At 40.4% G+C, this 18,531-nt stretch overlaps 1 protein-coding gene across 1 annotated transcript in view; it reads left to right on the forward strand.

Annotated features, from left to right (window-relative positions):
- Positions 1–5,358: 5,358 nt before the first annotated feature.
- The window catches only part of LOC103782547 (putative pre-mRNA-splicing factor ATP-dependent RNA helicase DHX15), a gene marked incomplete at its 5' end in the record, with an annotated part of 42,493 nt that continues 29,320 nt past the window's right edge, over positions 5,359–18,531 (forward strand). The window contains 5 exon segments of the mRNA XM_008950317.1: positions 5,359–5,389; positions 5,392–5,765; positions 10,228–10,421; positions 11,565–11,724; positions 15,891–16,109. Coding sequence (XP_008948565.1) covers positions 5,359–5,389; positions 5,392–5,765; positions 10,228–10,421; positions 11,565–11,724; positions 15,891–16,109 — 978 coding nt within the window.

Consider the following 18,531-nt stretch of genomic DNA (forward strand, 5'->3'; position numbering starts at 1 on the left):
TTTTTTTTTTTTTGTTTCGTTTTTCTTCCTTTTTTGCTTCTCTCCTTCATCCTTTTTTTGGCTTGAGAGATTTGGCACGTGGTCCTAGAGGTCACCATGAGTTTTGTTCCGCCTGTATAATTAGTGTTAGCCGTGGTAGGAACGTTATTCCTTTGTTAACGTTTTTCACTCAGTAACTGTCAGGGATATGTTTGAATTTAAGAATCGATGGCGAGGTGGGTTTCGAGGTAGGGGTCAGGGGAAGGATTATATTTTTCCCTTAGTTGTGCTAAAGTTAAAGTTTTAGGACTGTACTGTACAAGCTTTAGCAGATTTTCGTTAGGGTTCATGAAATTGCAGGAACACAGATGATACACTGGTGCTGTCCTATGCACGCTTTTTTTATATCCTTGTCTGCATAAGTCCTTGCACTCTAAATGGGCAGGGGTGAGGGAGAGCAGGTGACTCTTTGAAGTAAATTTTTGAAGTCTGAAGATTGACAAATAAATACTGGGTTTATCTTCTCTGTCCTTCGTGGGTAGAGCATAAAAGATTACTGTGAATTAATAAGTTTCTGAAATGCAACAGCATTGTTTTGGACTAGAGTATTTATCTTAAAAAGAAGCTTAATCTTGTTCTGAAAGCTTGCAATAACCAAAAGTCTACCATAGCAGTTAGTATTCACTGATAAACAGTCATTGCAAAACTTGCCTTTTTTTTTTTTAAAGGTAAGTTTGTTTAGCTTCAGTTTTTAGTTCCTAGTGGTTGATACATTTTTCTCTGCTAAGCCAAAGTGAATGTTTATTATTGAAAATCTATTTCCTATATGTAGGATCGCCATAATATTATTTTTTTAAAAACAAATGCATCGAGCTGTTTATCTCCTTTAATACATTTTTGCATGATTTGCCATAAGTTGAAATAGCTCTTCTGTATATACCAGAAGGTTGTACATATGCAGATTTTTTGTTTGTAGAAAATTTTGTAAAATTTTAAAATGGTTATGCAAAAACTGGGCTTTATTTAAATGTGGTACAGTTATTATGCTTGGTCGTAAAGATAATCACAGGTCAAATTTTCTCATTTGTATGTTGGTGGGTTTTATAGTTTTGGTATGACTTTATTTGGGATTCTGTTTACTTATTATCTGCTGTCACCCTGAACTCGATAGTTTTATTGTTTTGTATCTACTGTAATGAATTCCCACGAGTGGTAAAACTTTCTAACTAGTAGTCTGACCTTTGTGGCACCTGAAAAGATTATGGGTGCTGATCTTGTGCCCCTTTTTTGTTACCATCTCCTTTGCCAATAAAAGCATTAAATGGCATAGGACTGAGAACAAGTCACTATAAGCAGAATTACTGAGTGTGATTATTTCCAGTATGGCTTGAAACCTTAATGCACAAGCCACACTAATGTTACATTGTCTTGATTTATTTTAGGGTAGTTTGGTCTTGCAGCTTATGGAAGGCTGTGAGGAAGATGCAGGGAGACATTGTTGTTCCCAGCGTGTATATGCACGTCCTCGTCTATGCCCGGAGTGTCTTTGTGCAATTTAGTTGTTTTTGGAGCTGGATTAAGGTGAATTAGCTCCTCGGGTGGTTACCACTTCACATGCAGAATAGTAGCTTGTTTTGCGTTAAAACTGGATCACTTGACTAAATAGGAAAGTTGATACAAGTTCCCCTGCATGTTTTAGTTCCTTTTTAACTGGGGCCTGTGCTGGTATGTGTGGCTCTTCAGGGCAACTGTGCCAGGCCAACAGGCTTGTGATTGTTGGTGTAACCTTGTCATGACACCTGTTTTCTTCCAGTCTTGAAGTCTCATCTGTGAAGTAAAAACCTTTTTGGAAAAAATGGAATTGCGTGGAAGGTTTTTGTTTAGTGTCTGTGAAATTGTGTACTTACTGTTTCAAATATATTCATTTTTTCCAAACATGCTAAATTTCAGTTGTTGTATAGCATAATTACAGGGTTAGTGGGATGCATCATTCAGTTTCCTCTGTTTTTATGTATTGAACAGAAATTCTCCTTTAGCTGCATTGACTTTTTTTCATCCATTATTGCCTTGTCTAATAATGGAGAAAACCCACTGATGTTCTGTTAGAGGTGCTTAGACTTTCATTGCAATGATCAGTGGTTTTTCCTTGTGCCCTTTGTTTCCATTTTAATTTCTGTATGCTCTTAATCCTTTGAATTAGTGTTTGCTACAGTGTTTCTTTCATATCCACCTGCATACATATATATGTGTGTGTGTGTGGACCAGAGAAAGTGAAAGCAGATAGTAGACCAGACTGCTTCACTTGAAAAAAAATAAAGAAAAAAAAACCAACCCCCTTCTCATTATGGAGGCTGAGGGATTCAGGCACAAGACAAATGCGATTAAATTATGGTTCTTTCATTGTTGGTTTCTGGGTTTGAGATCAGTTTTCTCTGTGCAATAATGAAACATAACTTAAATGTGACAGTTTGTAAATGAACAACTGCTGAGTTGCATTTTCAGAAAGCTTGCTAAATTCACATGGCAATATAAGTCATTCCTCTTTTCCCTTGCTGACCAATGGAGTCTGGATGTGTTAGCTAAGTTTCAGTAATAATGGGAGACTGGGAAACATTTTTAGGAAGGAAAAACAAAAGTGTTGCCTTTAAAATAACATGTATTAAAGAGTAAGTTGGAGGGCATGTTGTGTGTTTTTTTTTTCTATGCTGGACACACCACTGTCTTGATTAACCTTTAAGTAGTTTAATTCCGAGATGTAATTAGAGCTTGATAGGTAGCTGTAAGGGTTCAGTGAAGAAACTGAGGAACGGGGGATTAACGGGACTTGCCATTCTGGATTGTATTCGTAGTCCATTTAATCCACTGTCTTGTTCTTGAGGTTGTATTTTTATCTGCAGTTTAAGCTCCCACGAAGTGCTACCAGTGCAGAAGATGACAGTGCTGCCCTCTCCCTTGTGCTGTGAGTGCTCGGGAGGTGAGGTCAGAGACTTGATCTGAGGGGGTATGAATGCTGGTGGAGGGGCTCTGTGGAGGGCTCGTTCTGCACAGGGCTGTTGAGGTGCTTATCCCAACACATGGGAAGAGCTGACACCAGTGTGGGTGTGTCATTTCAGTGGTGGCACTGCTGTAGGTGAAGCTGAAGCATACCTGAAGACACAGTTAATGATCTGTGGCGTAGAAGCTTCTGACATTTTGTTTAAATAAACGGTTGTGGAATAGTGTGTTGATGTGAGTTTTTTAATGCTTTGACTGGATACTAGTGAAGAATAAAACTGTTCAGGAGCACATACTACCCTGACCAAAAAAACCCACACCAAGACCCCCATGTTAGTAGTGTCTTATTCTTTTGTTCAGTGAAGTGTGTGCTGTTACCAGGTTGTTGCATTTTATCCTGGCTTTACCATTTTGAAATTGCCTGTATGTGTTTATTTTCTTATTAATGATGTTGCTGTCTGACCGTGCACTTGTTTATCCTAATACTTAAAAATCTGGTTGGACTTGTAGTTAATGAGCTAGCTATTCACAAAGGTTTATTCCCATCTGATATGTCCTATTAGACTCTTCCACTGTTAAGAATAGGGTAATGGAGCCTAGTTCCTTCAATACGTAACTGGGTAACTTTTTCATACCAGAGAATATGAAACTACTTGGTTCTGCCATATTTGCCTGCCATTTCATAGTAAGAAGAGAATTCTAGCTTGTACAATTTTGAGCATGTTAGAAGTAACATTGAAGCTGTTGTATCTCAGATTCAGGCAAATAATCAGAAAAGGCCTTCATTTTCAGAGAATTCAGTGTCCAGAGCTTTAGGAAAATCTATGTACAAGTGAGGTAGGTAAGTGACCATAAATGGTATGTTTTGTAATCCTTTAGTTTCAATGGGCCAGTGTTAAAAGAAGTCTTCTTAAAAATCTTGCTGTGACAACCTTTGCAGACATAATACGCTGAAGTATTGAGAGGTGAAAAAATACAGCCTGCATAGATTACACTCATTTACACAAGGACAAGAGTGGTGGTTGTTTCCAATGTGCACCACACTTGGAATTAAAATGTATAGAATCAGTACTAATACAGTCTTTCCTATTCCATCTTCTCCATAGGTAAGAATTTGCTTATTACTTCACCAGTTCTATTTGAATGCCAGCTACAGGTTTAAAAAAAATAAAATCTGTTGAGAGGAGTGTTGGCTGAGAGCTTTCTTTAGAAATGCTATCTACTTTTTCAGACATGCCTGCATGCTGGTAAAGAAGAGGGGAATTTGTTTTCCTTTAATGACTATTCCTAAAAATGTTTACATGTACTTTTACCATAAAGCTGGTGTTGACTTTGTTTTTTAATGGGGTTTCAGTTAACACAGTGCACAGAAAAACCTGCAGTTGAAGATAACCCTCAGTTTTGCAGGCAAAGGTGCCGCTTATCTTACTTGGTACTTACACTAGCTTAGAATGTGGTGGTATGTTTTTGTAAACCAAGGCTTATTTCAGAGTGGTAGATCACTGTAAGTTTGGGATCATCATTAAAAGCCTGTAGCAGTAGTTCTTTGGGTGAAACTGGGGATTTCTTTGCAGGTGTTTCAGTGATTGTAGGAAGAGTGAGGTTATGTGCAAGGACAGGTACATGGATATGCAAAATGGGAAACTCTCTCTAAGACTGAGGCCAGAGTTTGAAAATTGAGTGGATAACTATGTTGAGACTAATACCGTTTTTTCTTTTGCAAGTGCAGTAAAGTGTTTTTTATTTTTACTTACTAATTGGAACAAATGGTAATACATAAATGCTGGTTAAGTTTGTGGTAGGAAGATGGGATTGATTATCTTAAGGATCTCTTCCAACCTAAATGATTCTATGAACTGTAGTAGCTGTGTTTAAGTCTTCAGTTTCAGACTCAACAACCCGTATATCAAACTTGATTGAGTCAGAATTGTGTGGAAGATTTTGAACAAAAAAATACCTACAAAGTAACTGTGGGGTGTTAAAATCAAACTTTTCCTCTAGGGCTTGCTTAATCATCTTGAGTTAGTTTTTTGGTTTAGCATAATTACCTTGCCAGGTAGGGGAGAAGACTTTTTAGGGTTTTCTTATTTTTCTTCATCAGGAGCAAGTAGGGATAGGAAGAACTGGGGAAAAAAGCCTAGAACCTACAGCTGATTGTTTGTAGTCATTCTCTGAAAAGGTTTAGGATAGTGCCATCTTCATGTGGTGACTTTGTTCAGTGCTCGTGTACAACAAGTATGTAAAGTTTAATGTTCAGTGTGCGCCGTAAACTGTCACTGTTTGATGCATATCCTGCAGGTGGCTGTTGTAAGACTTTGGGAAAGATTCAGTTTATAGCCACTTTGTAGCTGGACACCTTTAAAGCTGTCTTGTATTTAAATTCCTACTCTGCATTTAAATATTCAAGTATTTGATTTTTTCTGTGTCTCTTCGTTCGTTTTAGGAAAGATCGTGACCGGGACAGGGACCGTGATGACCGTTCTAAAGATCGCGACAGGGATCGTGACAGAGATAGAGATCGTGACAGAGAAAGGGACAAGGAAAAAGATTTGCGACCTACATCTAACTCGACCTATTATGGGTCTGCTGGTTTACAAGCTATAAAACCAACCATGATTCCACACAGTATTAACCCTTTCACAAATCTACCACATACCCCACGATATTATGACATCTTGAAAAAGAGGCTACAGCTTCCTGTCTGGGAATATAAAGAAAGATTTACAGATATTTTGATTAGACATCAGTCATTTGTGTTGGTTGGAGAGACTGGATCTGGCAAAACAACACAGGTGAGTTCTTATGTATAGGGTACAGCAGTTTTTTTAAAAGGTTGAAACTCTTGTTAGATGGGAGTGGGGTGGAACTTGCTCTGTTTTTTTGAAATTCATTGTGTAAGAACATGACAAACTGTGAGCAGATCTAGTTTGGATGTTGTTTTTTTTTTTTTTAATGAATACAAAAGTGGAAAGAATCTTTCAGTATCTTCGCCTTTCACAACCCAGTCCTCTGGCCCTTGCTTTTATTAGGCTTTATGATTGATAGTTCTCCTTTTGGTAAAGGAATGTAAAGATATTTAAATGATTAGTCAGGAGCATATAAATCCACAGACTGAAATAGGTGATTGTTCCAAATTTACATCTGTATCTCAGTTTCTATAGGTAGCAGCTGGAAACTAGGAAAAAATGTTACAGAAGTAGGGACTCACTAGTGTTTTATGAAACTTGCAGATATGAACTTAAAGGCAATTGAAATGTCAGATACAATTCTGACGTGATGTGCTTGGATCATGTGTTTTTGTGATATTCAAACTTGAGAGGAAGAGACTTTTGTTTCCTTGGTACCAGAATTTTTCGGAGGTCATGCAGCTTTGCAGTGCTGCAGTTAAAATCTTTTTTTTTTTTTTTTTTTTGGTAGATTAATGGTTTTAAAAATCTTCCTCAGCAATGACAGTAGTGATAAAAGATCTGCAGAGCCTCCTTAACCCTTAAGAAGAATTTTGAGGGCTAGTAAACAGGAAGGACCTAACATACAAGAAACACCACTGTGTATTTATAGCAGGACGAAGTTGCTCAGAACTTTACTTCATCCTTTCCTTTGACGTTTAAAAATCTGTATGTGAGTGTAAGTGATGTAAAAAAGTTCTTTGATCTGTAACCTGATAAATGCCTTTTAACTAGGCAGAAAATGAAAACTGAAGGATACTTTAGTCTTTATGAAACAGATTATAGCTAATTTACAGTAATTCTTACAGAAAATTTGTCATAAAATTTAGATATCAACAAAATACAAAGGATGTAGTAGTACATTGGATGCTTTTTATAGTTGTGCCTGAAATATTAAAAGTTATATGCCCTTCTTGCAGCAAATTTTAGGAGCCAGTATCTTGTTTGGAAAGTACCTTATGGCATTACCTGTATTGCTTTTTTAACATATATAAGCTGAGACAAGAACTTTGTAGAATTCTTCAGTAAAGTTTGATGAGATAATTACTTGGGAAAGAAATACTTGTATTCTTACACAATCATGCAAGAAAAAGTTGGTACTTTTTTTATATGAAAATAAGGCTTCTCATTGCATGATCTGGGAATTTGAAAATCTGGAGGATGTGTGTTCTTAATATCTATGATTTAAATTTACATCTTAAAATATATCTTGCTATCATGTCATTCCAAAGGCCTAAAGCTTTTTTCTGAATTGTCTTATTTTTACCTCTTGCTGTCTGAAAGGACTTAAGAAACCTAAAATATCTTTCCTAAAAAAAATGGGATTGAAGCTACCAAAAGCTGTCTTGGAAGCTTCACTTCTCCCTCAGTTCTCTCTATGAGATTGCAGACCTGTTTTGAAACAATCGGGAGTGTCTCTGCAGGAACCTTTTGTGGAAGATGATCCTTCTGCCACTTAATGAAAACCTTGTTTTGCATGTGATGTTGTCATCCCTTTTGTGGTCAAGTGCTGTCTTAAATCCAGTTGAGGGGGTGGTGGTGGTTCTTGCATTCATTGATCAGAGTAATATTAATTACTTGTTGTTAAGAATGCTCAAATTAATGTTCAGACTGAAGGTGCATGTGAACTATTTGTGTGCTTTTATTGGTGTAAGATTGCATTATGTGAAATATGTAACAAATTGTTCTTCCAAAATTATCTTCCCTTTCATGATGACAGTGGAAGGTTGTGTAGCTGTAGGTACTCTTTTTGAGAGTGAGCTGCTGCCTGTCAAGTCCCCTCCCTGATTATGATGTCCACATTTTCCCTGTAGTCCTGTAGAGCACCCAGCTTTGGAACACTTGGCTTTGGCAATGGAAACAACAGAATATTAAACTTTTGTCAGATTCTTGTTCTGCATAGATTTAAACCCAAAGCACTATAGAAGTATATTGGAAGCCAAGACCAATAACTTTCAAGTCTTCAGTACTTGCAGTGGCTTGATTTGTAATTCAAAATTAACCTTGTAAGTGAACTGTCGTCTTTAAATGCTCGTGGAATGGGTGTGCTGAATTTCTTTTAATAAGAGGTTAAATACTGGCTATAATTGTAACATGCACTCCCTTTTAAATGCAGGGTCACATGTGCTGCTGGTATAGTAATTTAGATTTCTTTTATAGATGCAGTAGTAGTGTAGGATCTGCTTTCACCTGAGAGTCTTAACTGTAAAGAGTAGTGTGTTTCTTGATACAACATAAGGCATGCTACTTTGTCAGCAAATTTTCTTGGCAGGTGAAGTTCAGAAGCAAGGTGGTTCTGAATGTAGCTTAATCTCCTGCTCTTCCTGCAGTCCACAAGAGAACTGCTATGGGTAAAATTCTGACACCTTTTGCAACTGCTGAAAATGAGAATTCTGCTATATAACTTTCAACACAGAAAGTTCCCAGTAAATTGAAGTGGCTCAGCAAAGCCAGAAGGACAGTGCTTTTCCCTCTCTGCCTGCATCTGTTTAAAAACGTGACTTTCCTTTGACTTTGGAATAGTCTTTTAACAGCTCTCAGTGCATGTATCTTTGATTTTTATGTATAAACCTCTCCCTGTTTATGGAGGTTATATTTGAAATTCTCTCTTAATTACAAAGTCCTTGAGGTTAAAGGGTGCAAATTAAAGCTATTCATCTTGCTTTTGATATTGATAAAATGGCCATTTTAAGGAAAGTCAAGGATTTTGGTTATTTGGAAGGTTTTTGTGTCAGTGGAGTTGTTAACTGTGCTAAGTTATGTAAGGCCCAGATGGTAAGGAGTGTTCAGTATATTCCCAGTCATGACTGAAGTAGAAAATGTGTTATGGCACAGTCCTTTTTCCTAGTGTTTGCGTCTTCTAATGCTGGACCTGAAAAGTATTCTAGTGGTCATCTTAATCACCTTAACACTGACACTGATCCAGGCTGAACACTGAAAAGGGCTGTGCAGCCCTTCTGTTTGATACCAATGCTGTAGGTTTTGCTTTTTTACTGAAAAACCATTTCTATTTTTTCTTATGCTCATGTCTTGACAGACTTACTGTTATGAAGTTTGTCAGGAGTTGATTGCTTAAATTCCAGAAGCTTCACCTAAGATGCTTAGAGTTGATTTTTTTGCTGGCGAGTTGGGAAACAAATTCCTAAAAAACACTACACATCAGGGAAGTGTGTATGTATTACAGGATAGAATTTTTGGGTTCATGCTATCAGCGTTTGAGAGATACTATTTTTAGTTTTGCATTGAGTTTCCAGAAATTCGAGTTCTCATCAGTCTAGTAGTTTACTGTCGTATTTGGATAGTCTTTGATCTTTTCATTTTTCATTATGGTCTTCATCTATCTGCTGTGGTTTTGTTTTAGTGTTCGCTTACATCCATCTTGCTGTGGAAATAGAAGAAAAACTTTCCTGGTTTAAATTATACTACTATTCTTGTTATTCCTCAATGGTGTGATGTATTAATGTTTATCTTTTTCCTTAGTAAATGTGAGCTGTTAAGAATACTTGAAAAACAGTTACTGAGAAGTTTATTTTTTATCTGTAGACTTAGAACTAGTTGTGTCTGAAAATGTCTCTTCAAAAGTCACACTGAGAAGATGTAAAGAATATTCTGTTTCCATCAAACTTACTGACCTTAGAGATTCTTCTGAATAAAGCTTATTTTTGGATGATTCTTAATATTTCCACATTCCAAACAGGAGCAGAAAACTGCCGACTGGCAAATAAAATGAGTGCTAACATAACAAGGAAGACAAGGATTTCATGTCTGATTGCTAGAATTTCAGAAGAACAATAATCAACTAAATAAAAATAACTATTAATTTTATTTGTCATGAGTCCTGGCTAAGACAATTTTTATATCACTAATACAATGCTTTTTGTTTAGTGTATTAATAAGGATTACTTAAAGCCACAAAATACAATTTGCTTGCTGAAAAACTTAAAGAAAGAATCTGTGCTGCAGAGCTCAAAATTCTGAGTGTTAACTTCAGTTTTGGTTGCTTTGGGAGTATGTTGGCTGCTGCTAAATATCTGTGTAAGGTACTGATCTAACTGTTTAAACGTACTGTGAACCTGTGTCTCCTTGATAGCTTCCAAGATAGTTACGTATATGTTTAATCCGAGTCTGCTTTATTTAGTAGCATTGGGTTTAACTAACCAGTCGATCTGGTCATGTGCTTTGGATATTGTTCTGTGTGCAGTTGGCATCTCAGTGGAATGGTAACTAACTTTATTTGATAAAATACAAAGGTTGCAGATGACATCTGGACATTTGAACTGTAATTAAAACTGAGTTCTATTCTTGACAGATCCCTCAGTGGTGTGTTGACTACATGCGCTCATTACCTGGACCAAAGAGGGGAGTGGCATGTACCCAGCCCAGGAGAGTAGCTGCGATGAGTGTGGCACAGCGGGTTGCTGATGAGATGGATGTCATGCTGGGCCAGGAGGTTGGTTACTCTATTCGATTTGAGGACTGCAGTAGTGCAAAAACCATCTTGAAGTAAGTATGTCATCTATCAGGTAAAGGTGTAGCACAGGCTCTACTTGGAGGTGGGGGGAGTCGCAGAGTAGGGAAGAGTGTGAGCAAAGTTACGAAAGGAGTGATGAGGGGAGTGAATCTATGGAAAGGCACCTCATATATCTGGGTGGAGAAGAAAGACTGGAGCTGTAGCATGAGGTGGGAGAAACCTGAGGTGTAGGGCTTGAATAGAATTGAAAATGAGTTATTCCTTTTAAAGAAATCACCATGCCTTACAACATTAATTTTAAGTGATCCATAAGGAAGAGGATGATCTGAAGGAGTATTTGTGTAGTTAAGGTACTGTGTAAAGCCCTTCAGCATTCAGTTTCTCTTCATGGGGTGTATGCATTCAACTGACCTTTGGTGGTACCTTCCTACTCAGGGTAATCATGAAGAAGTTCAGGAGCTTACCTCAGTAAGAATTGCCACCATGCTTTGAAACTGGCCTATGCCTAACTGTGGACACACAACCCATAGTGACTTAGTTGTTGTTACAGGTTCCTTTGCTGTGTAGGCTGGAACCAGACCCACTTAATGTGTCGTTTGCAGGTGACATCCAGAATGTTCAGTTAAAAAGGGTTCCACAGAACGCGGTGCAGTGAATAGTGCTTTTCTGGCAAAAGGTGTCTTCTCTTCAGCCTGTACAAGTAGTAAAGGACTGGGAAGAAACTTAACTGAGATCGTAAAGTGAAATGAACAGATGATCTGCAAACAGAAAAGGGGAGAAGCAATTGCAGAAGTAGTATTTCTAGGATTTCAGAGGGTGTTGTTCCCTCTTCCTTTTCCTGTCTCTGACTGTAGACCTGGGAATTGTTGAAGTATAATCTACAGACTCATAAATGTTGGTAAACATTGCTTTCCCTTCCCCCTCTTTCCCTTTTTTTTTTTTTTTTTAAAAGCTTCCCCCTTAGTCTCAGATTTCATTTACATTCTGCAGGACTTTCTATTTGAAAACATTAAATGGGCTTGTTACACTTGTTGGAAATAGTTTACTGCTGTTTCTGTGTTAAAAGAGCTGATTAAAAACTTAGTTCAAGCATCTTAATGAGTGATACAGGAGAGGATTCTGTATTGGACTTACTTAGTAAACTTTGTGATGGAATTGTTTTTGTTTGTGTTCAGGTATATGACTGATGGTATGTTACTTCGTGAAGCAATGAATGATCCTCTGCTGGAGCGCTACGGTGTCATAATTCTTGATGAGGCCCATGAGAGAACACTGGCTACTGATATTTTGATGGGAGTTTTGAAGGAGGTTGTAAGACAAAGATCTGATCTGAAGGTCAGTAATGATGAAGCCCAACAGCATCTCCTGTCTAGTTGCAGGCATACGAGCTAAGGTATCTGTGTGCTTGCCACTTGGTGAATTTTAGAATAGTTTTGGTTCAGCTAGGGTAGGATTAATTTTCATCAGAAGCTGCAGGGGGTGTGGTGGTGGTGGTGGTGGTGGTGGTGCCTTAGCCATGGCAGACAACCTGCTGTGGCTTAGGGGCCAGGATTGGGCCAAGCCGGGCCAGGGTCTTGGGCAGGATCTCATGGTGTCTGTTGGGAGCTAACCTGGTGGTCTGTCTTTGTGTCACTTGCTTTCTGTATTGTTTCATTGCTCTTATTATTGTTGCTTATTGCTCCTTTTACGTTGTTGTGTTGAGTTCTTGTTGCAGCCCACAGGGTTATGTATTTTTCTCCCTTTCCTCCTTCCTGCTCAGGGGCTGGGGGTGAGCGAGCTGCCACATGGTGCCCAGCTCTCACATTGGGCCTAGCCATAACAGTCCTGTTTTGCTGCCCAGCATGGGGTCCAAAGGGTTGAGATAATGACAAATCTGACTAAAGCATGTTAATGCAGTTGTGTTATACGCATTATTTTCTGTATTGGCTAAATGGTGCATGACCACTTGTTTATGTGGTTATGTTTATTAATCCTTATGTCCTGCATGTGTTCCCTGTGATGGTATTTGTCATCTCTGAGAAACGGGTCAGGGAGTTCGTGTCACCTGACTGCTCTGATGCTGGGACAGCGGGGCTGGTAGTTTGCAATTTGAGTTGAAGGAGGCCAAGCAGCTTCTGGATCCCTGTCTAGGGAAGGGGGCATTGACTGCTTGATTTGAAAACAGCCACAGACCCCAAGCCTTTGGAGGTGATTCCTGTCAAGTGTAAAGGGAAGGTACCCCTTCAGGGAGATGTTACCATCCAGTGCCACCCAGGAGATGTGCCACCCAGGCAAGTGGACCATCATGGAGGCAGGTATTTGTTACCTGAGAGAATTATCTGTGCTGGAGATGATTTGTAATGACCAGAATGGTGATAGACTGTCTCAGAAGAGGGTACTTTAGGGGCCCAAAAGGGTACTGGTGGGCCTTTGGTATAGCTGCCTTGGAGGAACTTGAGCAGTTGCCCACCTTGCCCGGGCTCTCAGAGGACCCTTCTGTGGTGGGGTTGATGCAGGTAGAAGAGCAGCAGCTCCCAGTCACTACCACGATGGTGCCCCAGCAGCAGTGTGGCACCAACAGAGATTCCCTGATCCCCATCCAGAACCTGATTTGCCAGCTAGAGAGCCAGCAGATGATCAGCAAAACTCACTCACCCTTCAACAGCCCCATATGGCCAGTGTGAAACCCTAAGGGGGAATGGAGACTGCCCAGGAGATGTGCCACCCAGGCAAGTGGACCATCATGGAGGCAGGTATTTGTTACCTGAGAGAATTATCTGTGCTGGAGATGATTTGTAATGACCAGAATGATGAGCAGTTAGCCATAGATCTGGATGAAGTCAAGTGCACACCACCAATGTATGAAGTGCACCACCGTCATATGCCAGCTACTTGGAAGCAGCATCCTGGAAAAATGGCGAGGGACAAATGGTAGATTAGCTGGCTGGCCAAATCCAGTAATATGAGGGAAGTCTCTCTTCCTCTCTATGGGCCTGTGTTTCAGCTGTGGAGGAACTGTCCTTGGAAGGTCCAGGAAACTGAAGACAGGTCCTACTCTCCACCATCTGCATGGGCTTGTGTCTTGATTATTAGGAGTAGACACTCCTCTTACATATTCTCTCTTGGTTAAGTACACACCACGTGGTACCCTGTGAGTTCTGCCTGTGTGACCATGGAGAGGACATGAGGCATTGGGGTGGAAAACCCACTTTTGACCCTAGGTGCCTGAGTACATGAGTTGTGGGGGAAAGCAACTGTGAAAGGGGATTCTTCAAAGAACACCACTGCTTTAATTTACAGTAGGAAATGTTCCAGAGTGGAAGGGTTGATCTTTGGATCCTCCTCAAGGAACTTTCTAAGTAATTTTCAGAAGTGACTGACTGATCAGGATTAGTGGGGCCCTGCCTCCAGCTGTGTGGAGGAGAGGGCCAGTTGAATTTACTGGACTCTGTGGATCTGATGGCTTGGCACATCAGACCCAGAGGAGTACAAGGCTTCAGTAGATACTGGAGCACAGAGTACCCTGTTGCAGGTGGAAGAGCAGCAGCTGCCAGTTGCTACCATGACTGTACAGTGGAAGCACTGTCACACCAACTGAGATTCCCTGGTCCCCATCCTGAACTTGAATCATCAACTAAAGAGCCAAGGAGTGATCAGCAAAGCCTTCCACAGCTCCATAAGGCCCGTGCAAAAGTCTAATGGAGAATGGAGACTAACAGTGGAATGCTGTGGGCTGAATGAAGTGACACCAGCGATGAGTGGTGACACCAGCGATGAGTGCTGCCGTGCCAGACGTGCTGGAGCTTCGGTAAGAGCTGGAGTCGGAGGCAGCTGAGTGGTTTGGCATGACTGACATTGCTAACGTGTTCTTCTCCGTTCCTGTGGCACCAGAGTGCAGGACACAGTTTACTTACTCTTGGTGGGGGGGTCCAGTACACCTGGAAGCGACTGCCTCATTGGCAGCCCCACCATTTGCCAGGGATTGATCCAGACTGCACTGGAGGAAGGTGGAGCTCCACGATACCTGCAGTACCTTGACAACGCCATTTTATAGGATGGCACAACAGAAGAAGCCTTTGAGAAAGGGAAGAAAAGCATTGAAATCCTTCTGTAGGCCAGCTTTGCCATAAACCAAAGTAAGGTTAAAGGACCTGCAGAAGAGAACCAGGTTTTAAGAATAAAGTGACAAGATGGGCATCAGCAGATGGATGTGGATGTGATCAACAAGATATCAGCCATGTCACCTTCAGCCAGGAAAAAGGAAACACAGACTTTCTTGTGTGCTGTGGGTTTCTGGAGGATGCACATGCCAGACTACAGTCTGATTGTGAACACTCCCTACCAAGTGACCTGGAAGAACAATAATTTTAAATGGGGCCCTGAGCAGCAAAAAGCCTTTGAACAAATTAAATGGGGTACTGTTCATACAGTAGCCCTTGGGCCAGTTTGGGCAGGACAAGATATTGAAAATGTGCTCTACACCACAGCTGGGAATAATGGTCCTGGAGCCTCTTGACAGAAAGCACGTGGGTGAGACCCGGGGCTGAGCTCTAGGGTATTGTAGTTGGGGGCACAAAGGATCCAAGGCCAACAGTGCTCCAACGGAAAAAGGGTATGCCAGCACCTGAAGGAGTTGGAGCTGCCTCAGAGGCAGTCAGCACTGAAGCACAGCTCCTCCTGGCACCCCGACTGCCACTGCTGGGCTGGATGTTCAAAGGGAGGGTCTCCTCCACATACCATTTGACTGATGTCATGTGGAGTAATTGGGTTGCACTAATAACACAATGGACTAAGTAGGGAGCCCTAAGCCACCCAGGAATCCTAGAATTGATCACAAAGTGGCCGGAGAGCGAAGATTTTGGTGCATAGCCAGAGCAGGAGGTGACAGGTGCTGCGGAGGCCCCACCGTGTAACAAACTGCCAGAGGATCAGAAGTGATGTGCCCTGTTCACTGATGGGCCCTGTCATATTGTGGGGAATGTGAAGCCTTCACGTCGGTGGTGGAAGGCTGCTCTATGGAGTCCCACACGACAAGTTGCTGAAGCTGCTGAAGGACAGGGTGAATCGAGTCAGTTTACAGAGGTGAAAGCGTCCAGCTGGCTTTAGATGTTGCTGAGTGAGGGAGGTGGCCAGTACTCTACCTCTGTATTGACTCATGGGGGGTGACTGAGTGACCATGTGGTGCCCAGCTCCTGGTTGGGTCTGAGCCACAACAACAATCAACTAAAGTGTGTTTTGAACAAATTATAATCTGTATTAGAAAGATCACTGCAGGAAATTCTTAATGCTGTTTGTGTTGAGGAGAATACTAGAAACAACAAAACTGTAGCTTGATCTTTCCATCTTTGACTAGGGCTACTTTTGGACCTTTGTAGCAAGGGTCTACATCTGTATTCAGATGATAAAAGCCTCATTAAAACCCAGTCACCTGTTCAGTTTAGTTTCTTACTATTGTATGGATAACAGTTCATAAATTCTTGTTAACCTTTAGACTAACTCTTTTTTGTCCTCCAAACCTACAGGTTATAGTTATGAGCGCTACTTTAGATGCTGGGAAGTTTCAGATCTATTTTGATAACTGTCCTCTTCTAACGATCCCGGGTCGTACCCATCCGGTGGAGATATTCTATACTCCAGAACCTGAAAGGGACTACCTTGAGGCTGCCATTCGAACAGTGATCCAAATTCACATGTGTGAAGAAGAGGAAGGAGATCTTTTACTCTTTCTTACTGGACAGGAGGTACTTTCTTCCTAATTTTTTTTTTTTCTTTTCCTGACCCACCTATCATTGTGCACAGAAACTGTTCTAACTGGCTTGTGTGGACTGAAATACTTAGTTTCCTTTTCTAGTTGATCATTTGAATGTCCTGAGTGTGTTTTACCTGCCATATGCTTTAGGTCCTTAGTCATTGTATATATCTGCAATGCACATATGCTATGCAAGCTCTCTCTAATGTGAAGATTCTTGTGTACTTCCAAAATGGAACCCTAGAGGATGAACCCTGGGTTTGTACTGATGTGAACGTAGAAGGTCTGGGTACCTGGTAGTATCCATGTTATTACTGAAAATGTAGTTCTGTGCACTTCTGGATGTGGACTGTGTAACTCACCTGAAGAATTACACTTTCTTTTGTTATGTAGCTACCAAAAGTGGTTTAAAAAAACCCAAAACAAACATACATACATTTGGGTTCCATTTGGGTTCCATTTTCTATGAGTAGTTTTGAGTAGTAGGTGGTTGTCTTTTTGCACCACAAATATGGGGACTTCTGTGTCAGAAGTGGTCTCGGTGCCTTACAAAGAGGATCGTACAAAAGCGTTTCAGCTAAACTACATTGGGAAATGATTTTATGGAAATTTTAAATACTTTGCTTGAAATCAACTAGGGTTTTTATAGTCTTATTCTGTTGATTTGAAGCTCTTTTGAGTGCTCCTATTAGTAGACTGAGTTGGAGAAGAGGTTAAAAGAAACCCCATAGATCTTGTGAAGGTTTACTTGACTGGGTCAACCAAAAAGTAGTGTTTTAAGTAGGGGGGAAAAAAAAATGTAGCTAGCAAAAGTGTTTTTCTGACTCATTCTTCTTGCAGTCATTCCTCTTGAAGAAATACCCTTCAAAGGATGCTGAATATTTTGATGTCATTAAGCATACCCAGCCTTAACTTTGGCAAGGAGGAAAAAATGGTTCAAGTAACTTGTGATGCTAAAGGTCCACAAGGCTCTTGAATAGATTTGCTAGCTGTAAAGATGTGTTGCCTCCTACATGAGTTTTAAAACACAATTGATTAAAATGTCTTCTGACAGGTGATCTCCTCCTGTAACAAAACAAAACAAAAATAAACAAACCCATACCACAAAGCAATGACTGTTACTGTAAAAGCAGATACTCTGGCCTTTACATGTGTCCTTCTTTGTTTTGAGTGTTGGTGTGAGTTAAAGTACAGGTAGGGAAAAATACTTTTAACAATTGTGGCTTTGAAACCTGCCTGTTTGGTTTTAGTTTCAAGTTTTAGTTCAGACTAGCTGGGCTGGTAGATGTGAGAACTGGTAAAAGAGCTGTTGCAGGTGGGTGAAAGAAGCAGTGAATAATGGAAAGGAACACTGCTACTGCTGTCCAGGTGTTTTTCTGCTGATTCTGTTAGCTTACCAGGATGCTAAATCAGGCTGCTCTTTACATTTTAATGAAGAACAAATACTTACCCTTCTAATTATCAATTATTCATTATATTCTCACTGTGTAAGTTGCTATGTATTGCTCTAAAGAACTTGTAATAGCAATTGCAGGGGATGGGGGTGGGACCTCTGTTTTCAGAGGCTGCCAGCTCAGAGCACCACTGCTGTTCAGCAGATAGCTCTAGACCCAGCTGGTCTAGTACCAGAGCAGCACTCTGTTCTTCTGGGTGAGCAGGTTCTTGGATTTTGCTGGGTGAGTTCACAGGACATAATGTATGATTTTATTTAAAATTTGTTTATATGTAGTACATGTTCATGTGTACAGATATAATTATGCATAAATATTTCTAACAGTATCCCTGTGTTGCCTTAGTGAATCACTTAAACATTGGTCTCTGTTTTATGTCTGGAGTTCTCCAGTCCACTTATTTGCAGATGATGCCGTTTAGGGCTACTGGAGTGGATCTGCCTGGAGCTAGTCTAAATTTAGCTAGTTGGCATGAAATTGAAGTCCGATTTAGCTTCTGTAGAGAAGCTTTGAAGTGTTACATCCATTTTGATTTGTGATGTTTTGTGGGCTCTGAGGCCTGTCTTTGAGCCTCAAAAGACAATCTGTGTGTATTACTGTTAACTCTGAAGTGATAGGACCTACTGTAATCTCAAGAACTGAGAAGTGTGCTCTAGGTACCACTGTGGTTTCGGTTCCGCAGGCTTTGTAGTTTGGGTCTTGCCATTGATGTTTTTGCTGGGCAGAAGTGCTTTGTAGTCCTTCTGGATTCTGGGAAACAAAATTAACAGGGTGCAGGATGGTTTGATTTTCTTGTTAAAGATGTACAAAGATTTACATAGCCAGAAGAAATTACATGAAGGGAAGATGTGTTAGGTGGAATCATGTAAGTGCGACCTGTGTTGAGTTTAAGAGGCTTCAGGTAAGGAGTAACTGCAGTGGTTTAAGGCATAATGAGGGTCCTTACTGCCTTCACTTCCTGCT

This window comes from Merops nubicus, unplaced genomic scaffold, assembly GCF_000691845.1.
Source record: "Merops nubicus isolate BGI_N331 unplaced genomic scaffold, ASM69184v1 scaffold11792, whole genome shotgun sequence".
Taxonomy (NCBI): Eukaryota; Metazoa; Chordata; class Aves; order Coraciiformes; family Meropidae; genus Merops; species Merops nubicus.